The sequence below is a fragment of the Haliaeetus albicilla genome, chromosome 13 (genome assembly GCF_947461875.1).
Source record: "Haliaeetus albicilla chromosome 13, bHalAlb1.1, whole genome shotgun sequence".
In the NCBI taxonomy this organism is placed as follows: Eukaryota; Metazoa; Chordata; class Aves; order Accipitriformes; family Accipitridae; genus Haliaeetus; species Haliaeetus albicilla.
In genome coordinates this window covers 39110768-39138208 of record NC_091495.1, presented here as the reverse complement: position 1 = coordinate 39138208, position 27441 = coordinate 39110768, and the positions used below count along the sequence as shown (strand labels likewise).

At 56.4% G+C, this 27441-nt stretch overlaps 1 protein-coding gene across 1 annotated transcript; it reads left to right on the top strand.

Moving 5' to 3' along the window:
- Window positions 1-27441, top strand: GFRA2 (GDNF family receptor alpha 2). The gene is made up of 9 exons (XM_069800961.1): window positions 1-424; window positions 5754-6068; window positions 9697-9780; window positions 14069-14417; window positions 24798-24907; window positions 24992-25132; window positions 25218-25393; window positions 26315-26368; window positions 26586-27441. Exons 1-9 carry the CDS (start codon window positions 385-387, stop codon window positions 26712-26714), a joined length of 1398 nt encoding a protein of 465 aa, XP_069657062.1. The 5' UTR covers window positions 1-384; the 3' UTR covers window positions 26715-27441.

Sequence of the window (27441 nt, the reverse complement as noted above, 5' to 3'; positions counted from 1 at the left end):
ACCACCGGCCCCGGCAGCCAAAGCCTCGGCACAAAGCGCCGGGAAGCCGGGCGGAGCGCGGTGCCCGCCGTGAGCCCCGGAGCCGCGGAACCCGGGCGGGGATGCGGGAGGAGGAGGAGGAGGAGAACCGCGCTGCCCGGCGCAGCGGCTGAGGAAAACCCGGCTCCGCGCCGGGCGGAGCGGAGAGCATCCCACCCCCCCCTCCCCTTCCCCATCCCACCCCCGTTTCTCTTTTACAGCCCACCGTCTTCGCCCGGATTGGGAATCTACCCGACCGCCTTGGGAATTAATTTGATTTTTTTTTTTTATTCCCCTCTTTTTGTGGTTTTTTTAATAATTTTTTTTTTTTTTTACACACGTGGAGGAACGCGTGGATTTACTAACATGATCTTGGCAAACGCCTTCTGCATCGTCCTCTTCGTAGGTGAGTGGATGCCCGCAGGCCGGGGGGGGGGGGGGCAGAGGGGACACGTCCTTCCCCTGGGCGAGGGGCTGCGGGGGCTGGGGAGAGGGACCGGCGCTCCTCCGCGATGGGCACTGCCCGGCTCTCGGGCTGCAGCAGGAGAGGGACGAGGCGAGACGAGGATTTGAACTAAGGGCAACTTTATTTTCCTATCCTCTATCAAACTTCAAACGAGGAGGAGGGGACACACACACCCACGACACAGGACACAAACCCAACCGCCCCATCGGGGCAGCCCCCGCCTCTGGCACCGCACGGTCGCGATCGCGATCCAAGGGAACGGGCAGGATCAGCGGCACCAAAACCCTGTTCCTCTTTGATCCCCTTCTCTCCTTGTCAGCCCTACGTGGATTTTGCATTTCGGAGGATATCTAACCCCCCCCCCAGTGTCTCCCAGCGCCCTCCAGCCGCTGCTGCCGTGGCTGCCTGTGTCCCCCCCCCTCGCCCTCCCCGCCGTTCCTGCTCGGAACTCGGCATGGAGAATCGGTTCGGAAAGTTGAGCTAATTGCATGTGCGTGGGGAATTGCTGTCCCCTCTTGTTGCAATTCGTGCGTGTTGCTTTAGATCATGTGTGAGTTATTTAGGAGCTCTGGCTCTGCCAGGAAGAAAGCTTAGCATTTCTAGGGCAGCCTCCTACAGAGACAGGGAAGGTGCAGCCGAAAAGCTGGGGGGGGGGGGGCAAGTCAGAGATTGTGGTGGGGCTGGGGTGAAAAGGAAGCACATGAGAAAGGTCCATTTTTTTCCTCCTGCGAGGCTGGGTGCACGCAGGACCGTGACTCGGTCGTGTGCCGTGTCGTGCTCCAGATGCTGTTACGGCAGCACCCACACCCCACTGCATCTCCATGGGTGCCTGAGTGTGTGTGATCCCCGGCACGCTGCAGCAGCGAGCGCCCAGAAAAACTCTGCCGAGCTCGCCTGGGCTGGAGGAGCGTCACCCTGCCTGCGAGGACAGGGAGAAGGGACGGGGAGATGCTGAGGGAGACTTGAAGGTTGGCAGAGCAAACCTCCCTCCAGAGCATCCCGCGGTGCGGGGCTGGGGGTGAAGGCAGAGGGACCACCGCACGCGGGGTGCTCGGCATCCCCGAGGAGGGCTCTGTTCCCTGGATGAAATGGGGGTGACAGGCTCTTCCTCTCCCCTGCTCCCCAGCACAGTCCCGGGCTGGCGAGGGGAAGGGGTGCTGTGCCGGTGGGGGGAAGCTGGTGGCTCAGGTGCCTTTGTGTGTGGGGTGGGACACAGGCCTGAGCGGTGGGGGGGGCTGAACCCCAATTTGGGGTGTCCTTCCTCGTGACCTGCCAGCGGCAGAGCGTGCTGGGGATTTTTGGGGCGGGGGGGGACAAGCCCTGCCTTCTGAGCCAGAGAGAGAGGAAGGAGGGATGCTCTGGGGGCAAGGTGGGGGGCACAAGTGGGAAGACATCCGGGCAGGGGGGAGGACGGGCTCCCCAGCGCTGGCTTGGGGGGCCAGCTGGCTGCTGGCTGTTTGTACGCATGTCTGACTCGCTGCTGGACATCTCACGAGCGAGATTCAGGAGGACGGGGACCTCCAGGATGCCCCACCTAAGGCATCCAAACAGTGGTCTGTTTGCCCTCACAAGGGAGGTTGCATGAAAGCAAGACCCTCTGCCCCCTTTCCCGAGTGCCCCAAAGGTGCCCCAAAGGTTTCATGGGGGTGTGTGTGGGGGGGTGAGGCTGGACAGGGAGGCTGTCCCCCCCCAGCCAGAGGAGCTGCAACACTCTGAGCAGTAATTGCAGGGAAGCCGTACCCCCAGATTGAGCGTTGGGGATGGGGTGACCAGGGGACCCCATCCTGCTGTTTTCCAAAGCACCCCCCCATGGCGTGGCCTCGCCGTGAGGAGCCCGGGAGAGTGGAAGCCCAGCTCTTCACGTCTGGGCTTTTCTTTCTGATGAGCCAAAAAAGCCCTTTGGTTGGGAGAAAGCGATCGCTGCCACAGCAGCCAGGCTGGGAGGCTGCATGTTCTTGAGCAATTTATTTTTTTTTTTTTAGTTGAGTTGTGAGGATAAATATTTACCTCTAAGCTGCCTGTGTCCAAAGATCTCTGGCAGGACCAGTAAAAGGAAACATGTATTACAGCTAGAAAAGAGGCAGCGCAGCCTGATGCTGCTGGGGGAAGCTGCGGGAGCGAGAGGAAAGCGGGCCATCGTCTTGTTTGCTGGCTGACTGTTGGAGGCTTGTGCATCTGCTTGCAAATCCTTGCTGTGCTCTGACACCCCAGAGACTGATGAGGATTAGGTTTAAATTCTCTGCAGATGTTTTATTGATACGAGTTCAGCGAGTGTGTATCTGTGAGGCAATTTCTTTCGGGTAGAAAAAAAAACCCTCAGCCTGCCCCTCCATCCAAACTCCCCACCTTGCGCCTCTGCGGGGGTCTGCGGAGCTTTACCTGGCTTGGCAGTGCTGTGAGCTGGAAGGAGAGGAGGGTCCCAGGAAAAAACATCGACCTAGCAGCCAGGGCTGAGCATGCTACTTGATTTGGGGGGACCGAGCTGTCCTGTGTGGGCTCTGAACTGCAGGGAAGGGCTGCTTCTGCCTTTCTTCCTCCAGTGGTATGGCTTTGTGCCATGTTCTGGGGTCTGCTGGTGCTCCCAGCTTGGATGCGGTGCAGGATGCTGCAGGCACCCTCCCGGGGCTGCCGAGGGGGCACGCAGCACCCTGTTCTCTGCAAGGCCATGGAAGCAAGGTGGCAAAAGCCGGGAGGCCGGGGCCAGCTCGCCGTCACGCATCCCTGCCGGCTTCCCGGCGGGTGGATTTACTGTTGGCTTTCCTGAGTGCCTGTCTGAGCACGGGGATGCGCTGCCGAGGGTGCTGGGCCCCCTCGCAAGGATGGTCCATATGGTCCAGCGCCTTTTGCATCAGGACAAGGCTGTCTCCCTTCCCTGCCTGCCTGCCAGCACCTCCAGTCCCTGCCTGGGAGGCCCATGGAGCCAGCGGGGAGACAGGAGTGTGGCCGGAGGAGAGGTTTTGGATGGCATTTTGGGAAGAGGCTTCATGGCATCGGCTGGAGACGATGGAATCGGAGCTGAGACCTGGGCTTGCTCAGGGCAGAGGGCTCGGGGCGAGCACCAGATGGATCTGCAGCTGAGCTGGGCGAGGGCGGCGGAGGAGGAATGGCACACGGTGGAGCTGTGGGATGGCTCTCGATGTCTGGGAGCCGATTGCCCTGGAACTGACGGCTGCAGCAGGAGCAGGTTGTCCCAGCTGCTGCGCTGGGTGCCTTGGGCTGGGGTTTCCCGGTGTGTAAAGGTGCAGAGCTGGCCCCTTTCTACTCAAAGCACCATCCACCTCATGGCGAAGAGCTGGCATTTCTGCCCTGAGGAGCATTTGGGGATGCCCGTTTCTCCGCCAGCAGTCCAGGCTGTGTGTCAGGAGTGTGCCTTCACCGCTCATGGATCCTGCCTGCCTCCCATGTGGAATATAATCCTGAAGGGCCAAGGAAGGCCTTCCCACGGGGCATCTGTCACCCAAAATTGGATCTAACGTGGGTGTAAGGGCTCTGCACCTGCTCCTCCTTACCCGGACACATTCCAGACCTCTCTGAACCCAATGGTGTTTGTTCGGGGGCATCGGCTGAAGACCAGGAGGACAGGATCTGTGCCTTGGCCTGACTGCAGGCAGCGGACGTGTTTCCACCGGGGGCTGCTGCCCTTCCTGCTCATTCACCCCTGCCATTGCCCCATCCCTCCTGCAGAGCCGTCCGAGCCCCGAGCATCCCCTCTCCTCCTCTCCCCACGGTCCGAGGAGCGTGTCCCATCCCGTCTCGGCGAGGTGGGCAGAGGTGTGCGTGGCTGCCTGCTCCGGTGGCACGCAGGAGGCAGGGGACGCGTGTCCACCCCAGAGTGGTGGCAGGGGACAAGCCCTGCCTGCCTGCAGCTGCCTGCGTGTCCTGGTGGGTGGGTGGGTGGGTGGGGACACGGGTGGCCCTTGTCACATGCCTGTAGGTGTCACTGTCCCCCTGCCATACCCAGACGAGCGGCCATGGGGTTGGAAAGGGGCTGGGAGCTGGAGGCTGAGGTTTGCTGTCCCCATGGGGTGCCTCGCGTGTGGCAGCGAGGGGAAAGGGGAGGCTGCTCCCCAGGGTGCAGGGGCAGCAGTGGGTGAAGGCATTGCACGAAGTGGGGTGTCCCTCTCCATCACCCTCCGGGGTGGCTGAGAATGCCCTCCAGGTCCCGTCGTGCCCATCTTTGCCTGCTCCAGGGCTTTCCCTGCCTGTGGTTGCAAGGTGGCAGATGGGAGGGTCAGGAGTGGCAGGGGGGGTCTTGCCCACCCCGTCCCCATCGCTCGGCTGGTGCGGGCATCGGGGGACCAGCCATGCCAGCACAGCCTGTCCTCCTACCCCATCCACCCGTGGTGGGACGGGCCAGTGGCCTTGCCTGGGGTTGACTTGGCAAGAATCTATTTCAAAAAGCAAAAGAAAATGAGAAAATGGTAGAAAGAGCATGCGAGCTGAGGGAGTGCCGGGTGGGAAGTGAAGGGTTTGCCGAGGCAGGGTCCAAGGAGCAGGCAGTGGCTGTGCATGGGCAGGAGCCAGGCAAGCTGGACGGTTGCCACCCCGAGGGGTGGCTAGCACAGGGGCACGCAGGGTGTTGTCCCCGGTGGGGAAGAGTTTGTACTGATCTGCAGCCGAGCTGCAGCCCTGCCAAGCCTGAGCGCTCAAAAACCCATGAGTCAGATGCCCTGAACATCCCGTGGCGGGCCTGAAAATGATGAGCCGCAAAATAAAAACCAAAAACAGCAACGGGCGCAGAGAATTTGGATGGGCTTTCTGCTTCCCTTAATTCTTGAGAGGTCATGCGTGGAGGTTCGTGTCCCCAAGCACTGGGGCTGGAAACATTCTGTGTTTGTTTATTTGCCTGTTTGGTTTTAATAAGAAACAGAGTCCCGTGGCATCACGTGGCTCCGGGAGCCAAGGCGTTGGGTTAACCCTCCACCTTCCCCGTCCCATGCCTTGGGGTACGTCACCGCTGCTGGGGTGCCCTGTGACATCCCGCTTGCTTTTTCAGGCCACTGTCTGAATTTTGCCATGTTTGACAAGCCCTGGTGGGGTTATGGCTGGGGACATATCCAGGCTCGGTTTAGGCATGATGGAAGGATGTTGTCCCTCTCCGGAGCAGCCCGAAGGTGGCTCTAATGCCGGGGACCAGTTGAAGACCGTGGCTGGGGCATGGGCTGATGTGTGGGGTCAAGGGGGGGGGGATGCAAGGGTTTCACCCCACCTGGTCGCCCTCCCTCACCTCTCTCTGCCCTCATCTCTCCTTCCCCTGCCCCTCGCCCAGATGAGATCCTCCGCTCGCTGGCTGGCCCCCCGTCCCCGCCGGGGCAGGACCCCCATGGCTGGCGAGTGCCGGTGGACTGCGTGCGAGCCAACGAGCTGTGCGCGGCAGAGCCCAGCTGCAGCTCCCGGTACCGCACGCTGCGGCAGTGCCTGGCCGGCCGCGACAGAAACACCATGCTGGCCAACAAGGAATGTCAGGCGGCTCTGGAGGTGTTGCAGGAGAGCCCTCTCTACGACTGCCGCTGCAAGCGAGGGATGAAGAAGGAGCTTCAGTGCCTTCAGATCTACTGGAGTATACACCTCGGGCTGACCGAAGGTATGGGGTAGGGCTCTGTTGGGGTGGCAATGGGGTGGAGGGTGCTGGAGGAAGAGGTGGTCCTGACCTACCTTGAGGTTGGGAAGCTCTGAGGGCATCTCGCTGCTCTAATGAAAATGGGCTGAGCGGTGCCCTGGGCTGCACGGGTACCCCGGGCAGAGGAGACGGTCCCCCCTTTCTCAGAGGATGCTGATGGGGGTTGAGTTGAGAGCTGGTCTGCCCAACGTGGGCATGGGGCAAGGGAGAAACAGGCTGGGAGCTGTGTTTGCAGCAAAAGCTAATCGCTATCATGGCAGAGCTGTTGTGCCCGGGCACCTGCGAGCCTGGGCAGGGCTCCTCTCCAGCTGGGCTCCCTCCCTCCTGCCTGTCCCAAAGCGGGAGATGTGCCCGTGGGGTACAGAGGGAAGCAAAGCTGGGGCATGGCTTTGCACCTCAATACCAGTTGTGGGGATCTCCTGGGGTGCAGAGGTTGTTGCTGCCTCCTTGCCCACCTCCCAGCCCCCCATTAGCCCTTGCTCTGGTGGGGTTTGTGGGCTGGGGAGCAGCAGGGAGGGCTCGCTTGGGTCTCACCTTGCAGAGCGGCGATGTACCAGAACCTGCTGTAATTGCAGCCTGGTGAAGGAGTAAATCAGAGGCTGGAGCAGTGCAGGTAATTGAAATTGGATTTTGCTAGCCCGGGGCTGGTTTATTCATTGAAGGCAGGATTATCTACTGCCTGAAGGCAGGGGGAGGTAGCGGGCTTCACCCACCGCCCCTCGCCCTTCTGCAGGGGCATCACCAGGGCTGGGGCTGCTGGTCCAGGGCTGCAAATTTACTGGGCTCAGAGGAAGGAACCGGCTGTGAGGGGCTCAGCTGGGGCTGGTGCTGGTTGCTGGTAGGGTTTGCTTTGCTGTCCCGTGGGCTTTCCCCCCTCCTGCCACCCCTGCGCAGCTCTGCCAGCGCTCGCCTGGCCCCAGACTGGAGAGGAGCAGAGCCAGCATCAGTTTAACAGTATAGATCCCTTAAATGGGCTTACGACTGGCTCTGCACGTGGAAGCTCTTAAATCCAGCTGCAGCTTGTGCAAAACCGCCTGTACCAGGGCCCTTGAGTTTCGGCGCAGTCCTCGCAAGGGCACGTGCCCTCCTGGCCGGGGGCACCTTGCGAGCAGACGGACCCTCGGCCACCCGCAACACCAAGTGTGTTGGCAGCTTGGCCCCGCTTCCACCAACGATTTGGGCCTGTAAAAATGCCCGTTCCTCTCCTGTTTCATTACCCCAGCTGAAAGCCACCTCCTTTAGCGGCTTGAGCTAAAAGGGGTTCGTTTGATGGAGCCGGCGGAGGAGCCCCCATCCCTGGCAGTGGGTGCCAGTCTCTGATCTCCCTCCTGAGCTGGGATTGAAGCCAGAGGAGGTGGTGGGGGTACTGGGAGGGCTTTGGTGGCAGCGGCGAGGATGTGGGGAGCTGTACCTGAGCATGCAGCCCCCACGGGTGAAATTGCCTAGAAATCTGGGTCAGTGCAGGGACTAGTGAGCCCGAAAACCAGCCCAGAGCAGGAATTACTGCTTAATTGTTCTCTACCCCTCATTAGCAGCCTTCATTCAGTAATTTCAGAGGGCTTTGCAAACATGAATGAAGGATGCTTTACTGCTTGATGGGTACTCCAGGACCTGTACCTGGAGGAGGAGGAGGAGGAGGTGGGAAGAGAAGTGATTATACCAAGTCTTAAGGAGAGGTAGAAGCTTTGGGGAGATCCAGCAGCTCATAGCTTTAACGTGCATAAACCAGTGACTGTAAAAGCAATGAGGAGCCCAAGGCAGACCCTGATCTTCTGCCTTTTAGCAAAGATGCTGTGCCTGGTGGCCTCCCGCCCAGCCCCTTGGCCGCAGGAGCTAACCTGTCCCTGCCATTAAGGAGGACTGCTTTTACTCCAGCCTCATTCCTGGAGGTTAATTGCATCTCAGTGAGCTCAAGAAAAGTCCACTGCCCTTTTAATGCTCAGTAATTTTCCTAGCAAGCAGCAGGATTCAGCTAGTATTTAATTATTTATTGCATTGGCAAAGCAATATACCAGGAGGTTACAGTGTTTCCTAAATGCACTTTAATAAAGGTGCTATTTGTCATCGGAGCATTAGGAAACCCGGCGAGGCGAAGGGGGATGGCCTGAAGCAGGAGGACTTTGCAGGCTGCCCGGTGCATGTTTCCTTCGCCGTGGTGAGCAGCGGCAGCAGGAGCTGCCCTTGGCCCCGGCGGGGGCTTTGCACCCATATAGCATCACCCAGCGTCACCCTGAGGGTGGTGGCAAGGCCGGGTGCTGGGTGATGGGCTGAAAACCCACAGTCGCTGGAGACAGCCCAACTTGGCATCCCACCGGGGTCTCCCTGGCCAGCCACCCAGCTCTGCTCTCCCAAATTCTCAAGGAACGGCACTGAGGAGCTGCTGGGCTTGGAGCAAGCCTTCCTGTATTGCTCCCCGCCTCTTAATGAGCTTGTTTTCCAGCACAGGGTTTCAAGTGGCTCCTTAATTACATGGGATAAATGCTGCCGCCTTGGGCTAATAATAACTCGGTAGAGCACGCGTGGGCTGGAGCGGTCCAGGCTGCTGGGATCCGTCCCCGGGGCAGCCCAGGCTCACCCACAGCGAGGGCACCCAGTGTGGCAGGGATCCTGCCGAAAAGGCTGCCAGGCAGAGCAGAGATCGATGCTCCGGGCTGCTGGTCAGCCTCTGACTGGGGCTTGCAAAGTCCAGCCATTGATTTTTTTTTTAATTTTTTTTTTTTTTTTCCCCTGTGGCTGCTGGGGTTTGAAGGGAGCATTTCCTCTCTTGAGAGCCGTGGCCGGCTCTCCTGAAATCAGCCTTTTCTGGAGTTACATGAAGGGCAGGCAGCAAAAGCATGTGGGTTTGCACTGAAATCAAAGATGGGAGAGCAGGGGGTTTGCTCCCAGCCTGGGGACAGACGGACCATGCTCAGATTCCCTCTGGAAAGTGCGGATTGGGATGGATGAGCCTCTGGAGAACAGCGTGGGTGGATCAGTGGTGGGGATGCTCTGGTGCTCAGATAAGGAGGCTCTCCAGTCGGATCTGTATCCCCCCCCCGAAATATTTCAGTTTTCCCAAAGTGCATCAGAGGCAGAGCGGAGTGGAAAACAATCTTCACAGTGTTTTTTTAGGCAAATGGGTTTTTTTGCAACAACAATAAAATAATCCAGTGTTGAGAATGGACCCTAAAACTTTCAGCTTGCAGCTGGCCCAGACTCTGCGGACGTAGTCACAAAACATTGACCTTTCAAATCCAAATTCCCTCAACTCTTGAGGTCAGTTTGAATGCAGCCGCTGCCAAACCTGACTTGCACAAGGAGCCGAGCTTGCGGCAGGACCCAGCCGTCAGGCAGCTGCAGACAGCGGCGCAGACCTGCCCGCCCGGCTGCAAGCTCTCAGCCAGCAAGAGTTAAGCTGAGCTGGTCCAAAATGGGCTTTTCCTGTCATTGCAGGGCAGTGATTTAAATGCTTTTTGGTTTTCTCTCCCCAAATTGCAATTGCCACGCTGTGGGGTGCCCATGCCCGGCCATAGCCTCGGTGGTGGCTGAGGTTATTCGCTGTGATTTTTAATTTGCTTTTTATCCCCCTTTTCTTTCTTCCCTCCCGCTCTAGGAGAAGAATTTTATGAAGCTTCCCCCTACGAGCCGGTCACCTCTCGTCTCTCTGATATATTCAGACTTGCTTCAATTTTCTCAGGTAATAAAAGCCACATGCTTCCGCTGTTTTATCTTCTCTTGCCTGTGAACATAGACCTGCTACTGAGTTCCCTGGCAAGGAAAACCTACAACTCCTTCCCCCATGGTTTGGTCCTTTGCTCCTGCAGCTCCTATGGCCACTCTCCTGCCTGTCTCTTCTCCTACTGCCCCAGATCTGATGCCTTGAGCATCAGTTGGGTGCAACACATGCCCCCCCCGCAGCCGACCAGGATGCTGAAGCCTGATAGAGGGGAGTGATGTAGGAGCTGGTACCCAAGTGCTGCCAGGGTTTGATGCACTTTGGGATAGATCCTCTCTGTTTCAGACCTTCCTGGTGGGATCAGATATTGCTGGGAGTGGGTGAGCCCCGGCCGAGGTGGGGGCTTGCTTTGAGCCCCTGCCTGGCAGTGATGGCAGAGCCACGGGCAGCAGCAGCAGCCTCCTCCTTGGGCTTCCTATTTCGCCCCAGGCTGTGATTTAGGTTTTTACCTTTTGAACTCACCTGCCTCCAATGGTGGGCTTATATCAAATAGCTGAGGTGGGCTGGAGAGCCCATAATCCCCTTGTTTGTCTTGCTGATGTGTCACAGCATTAGACAGGGGAGGAGGAGGAGGCACAACCCCGGGCTCTGGGGGGGACCAGACCATCCATCGCTCGACCTAAAGCGTTTTGTCTTCTGGAAGTTTTGGGACCGGCAGGATGCCCCATATGTGGAGAAGCTGAGGGGGGGACCCTGTTTGCTGTCCCTCCCTGGGGCAGCCGGCCTCCAGCCGAGCTATGGGATGCTTCTGGGAGAAGGATGCCGAGACCCTCGGAGCATCTCTCTGCCTCCACGCCCTCCTTTCGGGAACCGAAATTCTGCCACCATCCTCAGGAACTTTTTCACTATCTATTTCCATGACAACCCTCTGTGCTGCCACCTCCCCCCCCCCCCCCCCCCCCCTTTTCAAATTAGGTCAGCAATGCCTTGGCTTCTGCTTGCTCTTTCTCCTCTTAACCCTTTCCCCCAAAGCTGCCCACCGCCCTGGGCTTTTGGTGGTCCCTGTGTCCCCAGACCTCATGGGGTGCGCACGGGCAGAGGGTGGTGGCACCTCGGGGACCCCGCAGCGATGCCATGTCCCCCTGCCCACAGCCACCCTGGCTCACTTTGGGGACACCTCGGAGGAGGGCCGTGACGCCGCATCCCCTCGCTGCCGTCACCCGTTGGGTTTTAGCTCCCGAAGCGAATTTGCCAGGCTCCCTCTGGGGAGCTTAGCACCAGTTCGGGATGACGATGCCACCCCCTCCCGTCTCCCGTACGCCTTTTTGGATTACATTAGCGTCAAGGAAATATTTTAGCTGCTGGAAAGTATGAAAAGCAAAGTGTCTGGAGTGGGGGATTAAACGCTCATGGGTTGATTTATTCATAAAAGCAAAGCGAGAGGAGAAGGAAGCCTGTCTGGCAATTTTGGGGCTGGGAAAAGGAGGGGGAATTGGCTGCTGTTATGCTCCAGAATGTGCTGTGACCATCGGGGGTGGCCTCAATGCTTCCACCCCTTCTCTGTCCCCCTCGCGCGGGGCTGGAGCGGTGGGAGCAGCGAGCGGCTGCCCCCCAGGACCCCCAGCCCCGACCTGGAGCCCAAGCGATTGAAGCAAATGAGCTGTTAGTGTTGTTTCTCGATAACAAGGCTGAGGCAGAGCGCTGCTAATTGCCTGTGGGGATAGCGGAAGGATTACCTTATCCTTCTAGAAAGAAGGGGCTGTGTAAGCGAGGAGGGCGGCGATGCACGCTGCTGTGCTCTCATTGCTCGCGCCCTCGACGGGCGAGCATCGCAAGCGAGCACCACGAGCAGGCACCGCAGCCCTCCCCACGCACGGGGTTTTTTTGCTCCTGGCCTTCGCCCACGGAGCAGAACATCCCGGGCCGGTGGTGAGGATGCTTGGCAATGCCAAGGGGTGCCAGAGCCAGCCCTGTGGAAACCACAGCCTGCAGGGAAGAAGGAAGAGGGCTCCGGTTAGGAAACCAGCCCCACGCTCTGTTTCTGCCCATGTAGGCACCAACCCCGGGGCAGCAGCACCCATGAGGTGGGTGGACACAGCCCACGTTGCACGGCATGGCATGGGCTTGCAGCAGCGCTGTCTTCTCCATCACCCTCCTCCTCCTCCTCTGCCCCTGCCCTGATCCTGCACCAAGAGGCCAGGCAGAGCCTGCTGAGGGGACGGCTGGTGGCACGAGGTCTCCCAGCGCGGTCCCCTCCCCGGCTCCTTGGCCCCTGTTTCCTTCTCGCCTCATGAAATTTTCATGCTTGTACTTTATTAATGAGCTCCCCAGAAACCCTGCACTTTCAAGCATCGGCTCTATTAAAATGCATCCAGGTCCCTACAGGTCTCAGGCAGGGCAGGAGCGATGCTCCGGAGGATTAGACAATAAGCCAGCACTTTGCACAGATCCCACGCTTGTGCCGGAGAGCCGCCGCGCTGGCTGTTAACCGCTCGCAGGGCTTGGAGCTGGGGCGGCCGCCAGCACGCTTGTGTGCATACTCGGTGCATCCCCCTCAAATTCCAGAGCTGGTCTGGGCAAGGAGAAGAGAGAGCCATGTGTCCCCCATCCTCTGCAAGCGTCTTTTTCCCCTTCTGCTCCTCTGACATCAGTGTCATGAGCTGTGTCCATCCTCAGCCCTCAGCTGGAGGGACCCAGCTGCAAAATGGCAATCCCTGCCCCATCCTGTCCTTGGGGCTTGGCTCTACAGGGAGGGTGTGAAGCCTCAAAGGACTTGTCTTCACCTCCTTTCCCTCCTTTCATGGCTTTATTCCTAACAAAGCTTACTGCCCATTTGCAGTAGGAGCAGGGAGGAGATTTCGCCCCTCAGCGCAGCGCCAGTTCATGCTCCGACCATCCGTCAGCTCAAATGTCTCTCTTAGCTCAGGCGACCTGCTTGCCTCTTGCACTATTTTTCAAGGCAGATCTGCTGATAAATCACATCTCATAAGAAGTATTCACTTTACGCATGTCCTACTGAGCTCACCCATCCCCAGTAGATCTCCACAGGGGGTGTTCATCACTGGAATAACACGTTTGGAATTTTGAGGGCTCTCTCCGAACAACTTTACCCTCCCCGGCTCCGAGGTCTCATGGCATTGCAGCCCAGTGGGGGGGTCCTGGCCCTGGGTGAAGGGGGTCATGGGGACCACGTGGGTTGGATTTGCATGGGATGGTACCGGCGGGGTCCTCCAGCTTCAGCTTTTAATTGGGACCCCTTAACGTAGGCAATGCCATGCTGGTGGTTCCGGGCTCGGAGGGTCCCACCGAGTTGGATAAGACTGGGAAAATGAGACAAAGTCGAGTCCTGTGCTGCAAACGACACCCCAAAACGCTGCTCGCCTGCAGGGTGGCCCCACGGGCAGCTGGGGGAGGCGGGGGGGGCCATCCTGGCCCAGGCAGCTACTTGCCATTTGCTGATTAGCAGGGCCCTCCAAATAAGTCTGTTAGGAAACCCTCCTCGATGCTGTCGTTCGTCTTTGCCAGCGGAAGCCGGGAGACAATGGAGGAATCCACAGACTTGGCTGGGCTGCGGAGGGGAGGAAATTAGGGACGAGATGGCTGGTGCAGTCAGGTGGCTTTTAAAATAGCACCTGGGCTGCCGAGGGCGATCCATCATTTTGACAAAAAGGAAAAAAAAAAAAAAAGAAAAAGAAAATTCAGCATTTGTTCCTGCACGGTGGTTTGGCTTCATCCATCCTCTCCCCATTTATTTGCTGACGGCTGGGATTCCCAGGGCGGATGCGGGATCCGGCCGGTGCCCAACTCCGGTGGCAGCTTTGTCCTCATCGTCCCTGCCTGGGCAGTGCTCAGCCCTGGGGGGGGTTGGCTGGGGGTGACCCAGTTTTGGGGACCCCCAGGAGAAGATACGGGGACCAGGGGGGGCCCTGTGCAGCTCGGCAGATTATTCTGCTTTGGAGCAGGCTGAATAATTAGTAATTATTCTTTGAATAATTGACAAGAAAAAAAAAATTGGAAGTTCATGGCATGAATTATGCACTGAACACTGACCAGGTCACCCCTGATGCAATCGGTGCGCATTAACCCTTTCTGTGCTGGAGGAGGACCTCCAAATCATGCAGAGGGGACGGGGATGAAGAGGGGGGAACCGCAGGGGTGCATCCAGCCCCCTCCCCACGGCCAGCTGGGCAGGGACAGGCTGTGCCAGAGATACCAGAGGTCACACCAATGCCAGCCCCCCCCCTGCCCGTAGCATCTCCCCATCCCTCAGTGCTATGCTCACCCCTTCTCCCTTTTGCTCTCCGGGCAGGAATGGACCCCGCCACCAACTCCAAAAGCAACCACTGCCTCGACGCGGCCAAAGCTTGCAACCTGAACGACAACTGCAAGCGCCTGCGCTCGGGCTACATCTCCACCTGCAGCAAGGAGATCTCGGCCACCGAGCACTGCAGCCGGAGAAAATGCCACAAGGCTCTGCGCCAGTTCTTCGACCGTGTCCCCAGCGAGTACACCTACCGCCTACTCTTCTGCTCCTGCAAGGACCAGGCTTGCGCCGAGCGCCGGCGGCAAACCATCGTCCCCTCCTGCTCTTACGAGGACAAAGAGAAGCCCAACTGCCTCGACCTGCGCAACACGTGCCGGACGGATCACCTTTGCCGGTAAGGGCTGCGCCGGGCTCTGCGTGGGCTTCTCCCAGTCCTTCCCGGTGCCGGAGGAGGACCTGGAGACTGTAGCAGAGGTTTTTTTGTGGGGCTGTGGCCGGGTTTGCAGTGCTTTCTTGTTGCATGACCCTATTCCGAGTCTATTTGTTGCATTTTCCCAATGCCGTGTGGCACTTGCTGGCCGGGTCTCCTCCAGTAACAGCTGTATTCTGTGCGTCAAATGGGGCAGTTAATGGTTTTTGGCTGCTCATGGAGAGGCTGAGGTGTGGCCTCGAGTTTGGTCCCCCCTTGTTGTGGAGTGAACCCATGGGTTTGTGCGGGGCTGCATGTGGTTTGCAAACATGGGGGCTGCCAACCAAGTCCCCCACCACACCCTGAGCTCTGATCTGCTCCGAAAACCCCCGTGAAAATCCACAGCTCTGCCCTTCCCCGTGCTTGACCTGGGAGGCTGCAGTGGGGTGATGCCCTCTGGCAGCGCTCAGGTGGGGTAGAGATGTGGGACAGAACCAGAGCTGAACGGTGGAGCTGAGCCCCTGGGGACCGTGCTGGCTCTGTTCCCAACCTGGGACTGCTCCGTCTCCGCAAGCTGTGGAGGGGATGGATGTGCAAAAGGCACCACGACAGAGGGGGCACCTGTGTCTTGCAAGCAGCAAAATCCCTCGGCGTGCTTTCAGCATCCCCGGCGAAACTTCACGGCTGGTGAAATCCGCTGTTTTCCCCGTGGCAGAGCAAAGTCAGGAGATCAGGCTTTTGTTCAGTTATGAAACTCATTATTCATATGGCAAAAAAACTCCTGTTACCCTCTGGGGGCTGGATCAGCCTCATAAAGAATGTTTCCTACAAGGAGGAGGGTCTTTTTGCCATCAAGGTGATGGAGTTTCCCAGAGCCTGTTGGTGAAATAAATAAATAACGCAGCTTCAGGTCTTCCTCTGGCTGCAAGCGAATGTGTTTGAAACGTGGGAATGTGGCTTTTTATCAAAAAGTAATACAATAAGCCAATGTCTATGAATAAAAGATACCAGGGCTGTGCTGAGTCGCGGCCAAATTAATGGTAGCACCTCTCCGTCAGCAGGCCTGATGCTTGCTCAGACATTAAATGTTGTGGATGCATCTGCTTACAGAGGGGAATAACCTGCATTAGCAGCGCGTTGGGGGGGACCGGAGAGGCCACAGAGCTGTCGAGCATTAATTATAAGCCTGTTCCTGCATGAAATGAAATTCCACCAGAAAGAGGTGAAGCAGCAAAGGGGAAAGTGTGTGGCAGCTGCTTTGGCTGTTTGCTCCAAGTTAGAAATGCATTTTTCTGGCAGCAGCATGGATCCTGCCCGGCTGGGGGTTCTAGCTCTGCAAAGCACCCAAATACGGCATTTATTTACGCATCCAGCTTTGGGCATTGGTTTGCAGAGTTTTGCCTTAACCTCAGCTGTTTTCTCCCCGCGATGGGATGGTGCGGGGCCGTGCGCGGATGTGCTGCTCGGATCTGGGTTTGCAAAAGAAGGTCCCATCCCATCCGCTCCCCTCCTGCAGTTCTCCCCTGGGGGGGCTCTGGCAGCTTTCCCCAAGGCTCAGGCAGGCAGGTTTGCTCCAAACCTCCCGTTAAAAGCGGTTGCATTAACCAGGCTGTGGCACTGGCGTGCAAGAGGGGTTAAGAGCCTGCAGTGGGGAGCCTACACAGGGGGATGCTCAGAGATGCTGCCACGCTCCAGCAGCTCCTTGTGTTTGCAGCTGCGAAAGTGTTTCAAAGCAGTGATCTACCTGGGGTGAGCTGTGCCCAGCACCTGAGCTGAGGGGGGAAAAAAAAAAAAGAATTTTTCTCTGTTGATGTCGCCTTACAAGTGAGAAAGGCTCTGGCTTTTTTTCTCCCTGGCTTTTGGGATGGAGAGGGCTCTGGCAGAGCTGTGTGTGCACTGTGCTTTCCCTGGGAGTGGGCACACACGCAGGCTGCATTTTACGGTCCTTGCTGCTGTTTTCCCCCCTCCATCTCCATCAGCACATCTTCCCCAGGGATGAAGGAATGGCCCTGCATGCTGTGCCTGATGCACACAAAGGCATCACGTCTCCTGGCCTGTGGGGAAAGGACGTGGAGGAGAGCTGGTCAAGGAAAACCATCATTAGCAAGAGCCTTGCGTGAGAGCCTGCTGCTCTCTCTGCTTGACGTTACCTGCCTGACTACACAGCGGCCGTGAGTCCGTCCACCCCGGCTCTGCCCCAGAGGTGATCAGGGAGTTGCAGCTCCCATTGCCGTGGGTCCAGTTTCCCAGTTTAGAGCTGGGCATGGACTTAACCTGCCAGCTGAACCCCTTCTCCCACAGCCTCATCTCCTCCTCCATGCGTGTTCCTGGCGTTTCCCAGGTGCTCTGGGCTGAGAGCACCCAGTGAGCCTGGAAAGCCCAAGCATAGTTGCTGAATGAAATCTAGGCTGTCTAGCCACCCTGTGGGTAATGCAAGCTCCTCTGGCAGCTGCTTGTTTGTGCTTCGTTGTAGGGTTTTGACCGATGCAGAGGTGCTACATACTTAGGGTGGATTTGGCTTGGAGCAAGGGAATCTCATTCAGCAGTGATGCAGAGGGTCTCGCTGCAGGCTCTGTGCTTGGAGCCGCTGTGCAGACAGGGCTGCACCCGATGCCGAGCATTGACAGACTCTAGTGCATCACTCCAGGACCCCTGGAGATGCTGTTGGTCCAGCTTCAGGGGAGCAGCTTGTGCTTCTCTTCTGCAAAAGCCTGGCAAGGTTTGCATCCCTGTGCGGGCAGGATGGGGTCGGTTGTTCTGCATCCCCTTTGCTGAGCGGCTCTGGGCTTGTTTTGCAGGTGCAGGGTGGTCTGCAGGGCTGCCTGGTGCTGGGGGGGGCTCTCCTCTCTCTCCTGCCTCTCTAAAGCCCTCTGCGTTTATAAATAACAAAGCATTGGCAGGCATCCTCTGCCAAGATCATCACCAGGTGCCGGGAGTGTGTATAAATAGAGTGTGCAGGCTTTGTCCTCCTTCCCACGGCATCTGCACCCACCAGCATCCACCCAGGAGCAACCAGGCATGAAACCCCTCTGTGTCCCGTCATCCCGAGCCCCTGCCCAAAGCCGGGGTCTGCCATGGGATTTCCCCTCGATACCTGTTTTTATCAGGCCGGCATCGCAGACCGATGCTTGTCCTCCTTATCTGCACATGGGACTGGCAAGGGCATTGAACTCAGAAGCAGATCGGCAAGCTGCTCTGAAACCCAGCGGTGACAGGAGATGAGATAATGCTCCCGCATGGGCTGTGAGTGTAATTAAGCCTCCTGGCTGAACGCCTAATGAAGAGCAAAGCCCTCTCCACTGGGATCGGACATTGCAGGGAGATTTCTGCTGCCATCTCGCCGCGGGCGGTGCTGAGCTGGGTGCAGGGGGCTGCCCCTCGTAGGGGTTGCTGCTCCTGCAGGACACAACCCACCCCTGAGATCGCATTGCTTCCTTCCCCAAAAAAGCAGAGGAGTTGGAGGACAGGGAAAATTAATGGTCCAGTGTGGAAAACAGTCATTCTGGAGGTTTTCATGGCTTTCTGCTGCTGATTTCCAGCTGCACAGGGCTGGTGGTTAAATGGTCGTTGACCACCAGCCCCTGTCCCATCAGTGGTCACAAAGCTGGAGAGATAAAAGCCACCAGCTCTTCCATCACGACCGAGAACGGGTCTGCAGGTGGCTGTTTTCAGAATGCTTTGGACCGGGGTATTTTAACCAGCTGGCAGCATCCTGGCATGGAGCGGGGTCTGGATCACCTGGGGGTCCCCGTGGTTAGGAGGAGGGTGCTGTGCAGCCCCTCCATTCTGCACTGCCCTTCTGAGGGCACAAAGGAGCCAGGATGTGGCCCCCGAGTTCCCGTGCATCCCTGCATGGACTCGGGTCAGGGCGAGCGTTCGACCTGTGCCCTTCCTTTCCCAAGAACGGGGTTCAGGATCTGGGTTATTCTGGGCTGAAATGCTGGGCTTTGCTCTAGATGAAGCAATTCAAATGGCCTTGACCTGTGAGGCTGCTGAAAATCCCCGGTGAGATGCCCCAGCCCCAAGCACCTTTGCCCAGCTCCTGGCTGCGAGAGCAGGAGCAATCAGGCTCAGATCGCTGCAATTTGGGAAGCTTTTCATGTCAGGAAGCTTTTCCCAGCACAACGGAGGAGCCCGACAAACTCCCTGAGCTTTGTGTCTGATTGCAATGGACAGGTTTTAGCTCCCAGAATATAAAAACCTTTTGCAAAACACTAACCTCAGCTAAGGGGAAAGGGGAGAAAAGAGCTGATTTCAGCAGCTGCAGTTTGCTGTATTTTTCATCTTGCATCAGCAAGTCAGGAACACAAATAATCTGGTCTTATATGCTTCAGTGATGCTGGTGCTGAAGAATTTCCCAGCCTCCACCGGCTGTAGCTCCTCAGCATCCAAGAGCAGGGTGATGTTTCCTTTGCCTGAGTTTTCTCCCCATTTTCAGTGTATTTGTGGCTGGGAGGGGGACGGATCCTGCCCAGCTCCTCACAGGACCCCTGTGTCTGCATGCACTGGTGAGGTGCATTTCTGCATGGCAGAAACCATCTCTCTTTGGCTGGGTTTGGGATCCTAATTCAGGAGCGATCCCCCAGGGAGGGGAAGCTTTGCTTCATCGCCCGAGGACCCATGAGGGAGGCTTGGCTCGGGGTGTGTGCGAGGGAAGGAACGGATCCAGGCTGGCTTGGTATTGATTAAACACCAAACATGGGAACAAACCGCTTTTTTTCTAAACCCACGTCCTCGTCTTCACGCCCTTTGTTTAGCACAGACAAAATGCCATCTATAATGGATGTTTCCTTGATAAACAGCGGAGCGGCAGCTCAACTTTCTCATTACACCATGTAATGAGAGTGGCTCAGAAGTACGGCTCGGCTGTCCACATAGCTGTCTGGGAAGAAGAAGGAGGAGGGAAAAATGGTCCTGCATTTAACAGCGGCTCTGGGAGCTGGCAGAGAGGAGCAACGCTCGTGTTTGGAGGGGCACAGGGCACGGCTGATGGCTCCCCAGGGTGGGTGGCTGCACCAGGCTGGACAACCGGGGCTGCAATAACCTGCCGGGGGAAGCCTCCAAATCCAACCTTAAATTAGGAAATCTGCAAGGGTTGGTGGCTTTGGCTCCCTGGTATGGGGGGGGACAGAGGGAGGGGGCCGGTTGGGCAGCATCCCCCGGGTACCTGTCCCCTGGCACCCTGTGGGCACCCATGTGCAAAGGCAGCTGGAAGAGATCTCTCAGCTCGGGGCCACCTTGCTCAAGGCTAACCACACTCTTAACACAATAATAAGTCAATTCGCACTGAATAATTAAATAGAGAGCCTTCATAAGTATTGACTTAATGTGACAGCAAGTCTATACTGACTCAGGGTTTGCTTATGTAAACACAATCTCCTGTTCGGCTTAGTTAGCAGTTCAATGAAATAGAACAGTCCTTCAATTAAAATCAAATGATGCGTGCGTTTAATTCTTCCCTTCTTTTACCGGGTAATGATAGGGTTTGAGCATAGGCAAGAGGATGAAAAAAAAAGTCTTTCAGCTGCTCTTATCTGTGATGAATCAAAATGTGATGTCCTAAAAATACATATGGATAACTAAACTTCTTAATTAACAGCTCCGAACTTAGCAGTTGGTCTGTTGTCTGTTTGTCCTCATTTTTTTTCCCTTCTCGCTGCCTTAGCTCTGCTTACTCTAATTTGGGGATTTCTCCTTTGCTTCTCTCTGGTTCATTCTGGTTTTGCCTCTTTCCTGCTGCCCGCATCTCCCAGGGCAAGGGGTAGCTTTGGGATGGGGGACCAGTTCTCATCCTACAGAGAGATGCTATGCGACCGCAGAGATATGGTTGTCACTAAAAGCAGGAATAAAACCCTCCTGGCTCATACCAGAACAGGTCACTCCAGTCTCCAGAAGTGGCAGATAACTTTTCCTGGATAAAACAAATAATTCCATTGATCTTTTTTTTCCCCCTGTGAACCATTTACTAGCTTTGGTAGAGGGTCATCCAGAAAAGTGGAGTTTTGCTCCAGCTTCCCTCATTTCTTTAGCTGATCCCCATCCCCAAGGCTCTTTGAATTACCTGGCCACTGTTCTTGGTGTTTGAGGCTAATTTTTTTTATCTCAGCATCTCCTGGCTTTGAAAGCATTCATCTCCAGCAGGACGAGCAGGCAGAGCGAGTGTTGGGAGGAGGATGCCCAGCGGGCCCGCGGGTTTTTCATGTCTTGCTGAGTTTTTGCATGTTGTCGCAGCTTCTTGAACATCCACTGCTCTGCAGGGGGGGGAGAGGCGCGTTTCCAAGCCGTCTCTCAATGCTCGTGTCTATTAAAGCCATTTTTCCTTGGTCCCTGTAAATTGCCTGTGAAAAACATGTCTTGAGTAATCTCCGCATCTCGGACATTTTCTGCATGAAATATTCAAGAGCCTGATACTGTTCGCTTTGATGGGTGGTGAGTTATTACCAGTGCCGGGCTTGGACTTCTCATACGCATGCGGTGATGGGAACAATTAGCACCCAATTAGGCTACCTTGCATCTGCTCTGGGGATTTTTCTGCTTAAAAAATTGCAATGCACCAACAAGCAGAAAAAAAAACAATCAAAAATCCTCTGCTGTGTAGGTAACTTTTAATGTCAGAGCGAGGGTGTCATGCTGGCGCTGGCAAGCTGCTTCTGAATTCCTGCACGCTAAGAAGGCTAGGAGATGAGTTAGCAGCCAGGAGCTGATGGGATGGTCCCTGCAGCAATGCACAGAGTCCCCTATATGGGGGATATATGCACCAGGGATATACGTGTGGGTGCACTGTAGGGACCCAGGTCCTTGGGAGGTGTCTGGAGGTGGGCAGGGAAGAAGAGAAGTATTAAAGCCCCTGGAACACTGGACCTGCCTCCCCTTGGCATCGACCTGCTCTCTTCTCCCAGAAATCGAATGTATTTTCTAGATGCATCAAAGAGAAACAGCTTGTAACCCCCTAACTTTGAAATCCAGCACTTGGAGCAGGCTTGGGATATGATATATGTGTGTATATACATAATTAATTTTTGTTAATCCCTTTTTCACTCCTTATTTTTTTGACTTGGAGGCTTTTCAGGAAAATAGCATGCTGGCCGAGGCTGCGCTCTGCAGCTCCCCATGCCACCATCCTCCTTCCCCATCCCTGACCCAGCTGCCAGCCCAGCTCTTCCCAGCCCAGGTCTGGCCTTTGCAGGCAGAGACTGCCCAGACCCACCTGCTGCCTCGAGCTGCCAGCCAGCAATTTGGCACCAATTCCTCCTGTTTCTGCTAAGATGGACTTGGCTCCCTCTCCTTTTTTTTGCCCGGGCACTTAAAAGCAGAAATCTGAGAAGCTATGGGCCAGCTCCAGTAAGGTTTATTCCTGGCAGTTAGAGTCTCATCCAGCGACTGCAAACTCATTGTATACAGCGGAAAGAGTGACATCTGGCTTGGATATTCTGGAAAGGTTACCAGCTGGCTTGTCATGTATTATGAAAAGAATAACATTTGCCTTCGAGGATGCTACAAGCCAGGAGCAGGGCCCCGGGGAGCAGCGTGACAAATTTCCGTGGCGCTCGGTGATGAACTTGCCACAGTTCTTTAAGAGAATTGACGTGCCTTCGCCTCTAATTTGGGGAGAGGGGAAATGCTGTCGGAAACTTTATTTATCTCCCGCGGAGGAGTGGAGGAGGGAGTCCAAATACCTCCCTGCCATGGGGATTGTGTGAAAGGAGCAGAGTTGGAGCTTTTCTGCTCTGCAACACCCTGGGCTCTTCCTTCTGCTCCCACTTTGCAAGTGGGGAGCAAAAACCCTTGACCCAAGCCTGGTTTTGGCTGCAGGGAGGGCTGAGCACTGCAGATATTCCCTGGCAAAGCTTTTCTGCCTGTTCTGGGCTTCATGCACAGCTCCAGCAAGGGAGACCGTGTGCTGAAAGCTGAGCAACAGCCCCAGGAATGGGTGCAGGATGGGAGCCCCTGGCCCCCCTCTCTGCACCACTGTCATAGGGAGTTTTTCTTTCCCTATGTGCTAAACCACTAGGGAGGAAAATAAATGTGGGTCTGGTGAAAATAATGTGCTCCTGGGATGGGTGAGGTTTGTTTCCAGGAAGAAGGAGAGGGAGAAAGTTGGCTCCTTGTCTCACACATGCCACAGGAGAGCTGCAGAATCCCCTTTTTTCCTGAAATCAGTGCTTTAGCCCAAGCCCATCCTCCTTCCCCATGTCGTGGAGCGGCCGCCCCGCACACCTCCCTGTTGCATCTCTCCCTGAGGCGATGCCAGTTGCGTTATTGCTATTTATTAGTGTCCGACGTGTAGAAGAGCGCAGCGCTGCCCAGGAGTCCTGTCTTCTCGTCAGGAGTGCTTGAATAACCCAGATGAAGAGGCTGACCTTGCCCTGGAAATTTGCAGCCTGTTGGGAGGCTGTAAGTGGGTCAGGCAGCTGGTGTAAGTGGGAAAATAATCCAGTTCATGCTGCTGGCAGCCCCTCGGCAGGCAAAAACTGAGTGCGACCTGCACGCCCAGCCGCAGGAAGAGCAAAAAGAAGGTACAAAGTGGATGGGTGGCTCTCGCCAAACCCCCGGCTCAGCCGGGGAGCTCGCTGCGGGGTGATGCTGGCGTCCCCAAAGGACCAGGTTGTCCCCAGAAGATGCTCAGCTGCCCCACAGAAGATGCTTGCGTCGGTGGCTGTGAAATGCCGTGACCTGGAAAAAGCCCCAGTCACGGATGGCTGGAAACAGCAAAAGTCTCCAGGAAACCACTGCATTCCCACATGGAGCATCCAGTGCTCTGGTCCAGCCCTGAGCAGCTGTGCTTTATTTCCTCTTACGTCCTTTCCCCAGTACGTAGCCCATGAAACTGCAGGGGTCTGGCTGCGGGCTTGGCAGCAACATCTCTGCTCCTCCCCGGCGCTGGCTGAGTTTTGGTGGTACCTGCTCCCCCGCTCCCTCGGCGCGCTTGAGATCTGATGTGATGAAAAGTGCTGGGTGGATGTAAGGTATGGCTGCAGATCCCTTCTACTTCATTCAATCACTGCTTCATTTGTTCCTCCATTTAATTTGATTAAAAACCTCCTGAAAACAAATCATTCCTATTTAAAAAAAAAATAACACAATTTCTACCCTTTATTTTCATCAGTTCTTATGGCTTTAGGCAGGTACTGTTGGATGATTCAATCACTGGTTGGACAAAGATGACATTTAATTAAGAAGGAAGGAAAAGGAAGCTGAAGAAAATAATGTATGCCCTCTTCTTTCTACATGAAGTGTGGAAAAAAAGAGCTGAGGAGATTTTCTGTTGTGAAATGCAAGGTCTCATCTACAGTGTCAGCAACTTGGCTGCTTCACAGCGATTCCTCCCTGTGATTGAGATCCAGTGTGGGACACAATTCAGCCTCGAGTCTATTCATTTAATGACTGAGTCAATTTGGAAAACTGCAGCCCATCCGTCTGTCCACCTGGTCCATCTGCCCATCCTCTCCCACATCCTTCCCATTTCTTTAACCTTCCACCTCGGTGATTCGATTCATCCCAAGAAAAATCCCCAGAGCATCGCCTGGAAAGCGTGAGTTGGTGTCAGCAGAGCCAGATTACCGATACACGTGGAAATAACTGTGCTTCCATCGCTCCTTGCGCTTTTTCTGAGCATTATGCTGAGCAGTGAGAGAAGATGAGAAGGGGTAACCAAGCCAGTAATCGGATTAGGAGTGGAAATCAGCTCCTCTTGTCCCTCCTTTATTCTGCCTGGTCCTGCTGGTTCTCCCCATCTCTGTTCTTTCTGCCTTCGCCCTGCCCGCAGAGCCGAGTCTGGCAGGAGGGCAGGCAGGGCACGAGCAACTCAGCCCCCAGGGTCTCTGCGAGGCTTCCTCTTGTTTTTTCCCTTCTCAGCTGCAAAAGAAGAAAGCAAAATGTAAACCCCAACCTCAGGCATTTTAATTGCACTCTAAGCTTTAACATTTCAGGGGGAAGATAAAAACAAGCAGTGAAATTTTACAGTCGTGTAATGATGCCGGGAGCAGCGCGGCCAAATGAGGTTGTGAAGTTTATGGTGTGCTCTGCCAGTCGGGCAGTGCTTGGAAAGAGCTGGGGAGGTGGGGACCAGTAACGGATGGAGGAATGAGGGTCCCATGCTCAGGGGCTCGTCCCCAGTGGGGTACCCACCCACAGGCAGGCACCCTTCCCTTGCCTGTGACCCTCTGGCAGGCTGGGGCGACTGGAGGCGAGACAAGAAGTTGCACCTCCTGAGTCTAGATCTCATTTAGATCTCCTCTCTCTATCCCATTTATCCTCTTCTCTCACCTCTATTTTTTAAAAAATGTTGCTTCTTGCTCCTGAGTCGCTCAGTGCCAGGAGCGGCGGTGAAATCCCATCCCTCTCCCTCTTGCTTTTTGCACCCAGGTCCCGGCTGGCCGATTTCCACACCAACTGCCAAGCCTCCTTCCAGTCCCTGACCAGTTGCCCTGGGGACAACTACCAGGCGTGCCTGGGCTCCTACGCAGGGCTCATTGGTGAGTGCCGGCGGGTCGGGCTGGGGAAGGGTCTTTCCTACCGCAGCCCCCTCATCCCTCTTCCTTCTCCTCGCCCGGGAGCAGGCTTCGACATGACGCCCAACTACGTCGACGCCAGCACCAGCAGCATCACCATCTCGCCCTGGTGCTCCTGCAAAGGCAGCGGCAACATGGAGGAGGAGTGTGAGAAGTTCCTCCGAGACTTCACGGAAAACCCCTGTCTCCGTAAGGCGCTTCCCTGTCCCCCTCCTCACCCTTCCCCATCACCACCGGGGTGCAGCCCCCCCTTAAACATCTCCTGCCCCCCCAGGAAACGCCATCCAAGCCTTCGGCAACGGCACCGACGTGAACCTCTCCCCCAAGAACCCCTCGCCCCCCGTCACCCTGCCACCGAAAACGGAGAAGAGCCCTGCCTTGCCAGATGACATCAATGACAGCAACACCATGTACGACACGAGCATCATCACCACCTGCACCTCTGTCCAGGTAGGACCTAAGCTCCGTCGCTGCTGCAAACTGGGGGCACTGGTCTGGACCCTCGTTGGGTTCATCAGCCTGGAGAGAGGCTGCAGCCCATGGGCAGCAAAAAGTCCTGCTCGGACCATCCAGAACGGTCTGGATGCAGTGTTGGTACCCGGGTGCCTGGCAGGATCTGGCCATCCCTGGGCACTGCTGGGGGGGGTCTGCCATGGGGAAGGGAGGGATCTGTGCCCTGCCCGTCTTCTTCTCTCACTTGGGGCATCATTCCCTGCCTGGCATGGTGCTGTGCCCAAGGCAAGGTGAGCTGACGTGGCTGCCCCGAGCCCAACTTCTCCTGCCCCCAGCTCATTCGGGGTGAAAACAGCTTGAATTCCATGTGGGTTTGGGAAACTTGAAAAATACATATTTTCTTGCATTGCGCTGGGCTTGCGGCTTCATGCTTTGCTCCTTGGGTGGGAAGGTGCTGCCAGGAGAGGAGCGGGATGGGGACTGTGGCCGGTGGGTGTCACAGGGGTGTAGGCAGGGTCCTTGGCAGGAATATTTGCAGCAGGGAACACAGAGGGAGCAAACCTGGGGCAGGGATGAATCCGCATGAGTGCTTGCAGCCTTCTGTTGTCTGTGCTCTCTCCTGCTTCAGACAGGAGCCCAGCAAAGACCCTGAGCTGCCCCGGGGAGAAGGGATGAGCCCCTTTTCTTTCTTCTTGCTTTTCATGAAGCTCTTCAGGCTTCAGCACCAGCCATGTGCTCTGAGCCACGATTTCCAATGCCCTGTGCACAGGGCTGCAGGCATCACTCCGTGCCCTTGCAGGGCTGCTCTGCAGCTCCCAGGGGAATTTGGGGACCCCAAAACCTTGGGGTGCGACCCCGGGCAGGAGCAGGTCTGGGTGCACATACCTGCCCTAACCCTTTCTCCTTTCTCCTCTCCAGGAGCACGGATCGAAGCTAAACAAGTCCAAAGAGCAGAGCCTGTGCTACTCAGAGGTACGTTTGGGGCAGGGGGGGAGCAGAGGGATGGGGGTCCCCAGGGCCCGGGAGCTCTTTCCCACTGCAAATGGCTCAGGAAAGACGTGCCAGGCAAGTGCCGTGCCGGGGACCACTGGCTTGGCTGACTGGAGGGCAAAAATAGGTGTTTTCCAAGATGGGATGCTTTTGCCCCAAAAGGGCTCTGATGAAACCCTGCTCTCCCCCTCGCCCGCAGACCCAGCTGACCACGGACATCATGCCAGACCAGAAGACGTTCGTGGACCAGAAGGCAGGCGGCAGCCGACACCGGGCGGGCCGGATCCTGCCCCTTGTGCCCATCCTCCTGCTGATGCTGGCGTTATAGAGGGGCGAGGAAGGCAGCGGCCGGCGGGACGGGGACGCTTGCAGAAAGCGCGCACGAAGCGCGCCCCGGCAGCGCCCGCCGGCACGCTCGCTCTCGCCTCGGTTCCTGCTGCGGCGATGGGGAAGGGAAGGATCGCTTCGTGCTGGAGACTGAAACGCTCACAAACGCCGGGGATGCCGAGCCCCGGCGCGCTGGGCGGCAGGAGGACCCTCACCACGCTGGGAAACTTTGGTGGTTTTCTTCCTATTTTCATTTTTCCCCCCCTTTTTTTTTTTTTTTTGGTATTTTATGGTGCGTTGGGTTTCTTTTCTAAAGCAGGAGCTCACGGCTTGTGGCGAAACCCCGCCATGAGCCCTGCAACAGGCGATCCAGAGAGGTGAGCGGCGCTGGGGAGGGAAAATAAGCATCGAGCAGAGCTTTGGCGAAGGTTATTTGCAGGACCCATCAGCCCGAGTGCACTGGGGTGGTCGCGGGGACAGCAAGGTTTCCACATCAGAGCATCCTGGAGGATGGACAGGCCGTCGGGAGGCTCTTCTGCATCCTCCGAGGGGACTCACTCGAGCTTTTGACATTGTTATTGGGGTTTTTGTTTTTTTTTTCTTTCCCGTGGTCGGCGAGAGTTTTAAAATGGAAGAGAAAAGAAACTACTGTTCAGACGTTGTGAGGTTGTCCTGATGTTTTCAATCTGTCACTTCGAGGGAGAGTTTTTTCTTTTTTTTTTTTTTTT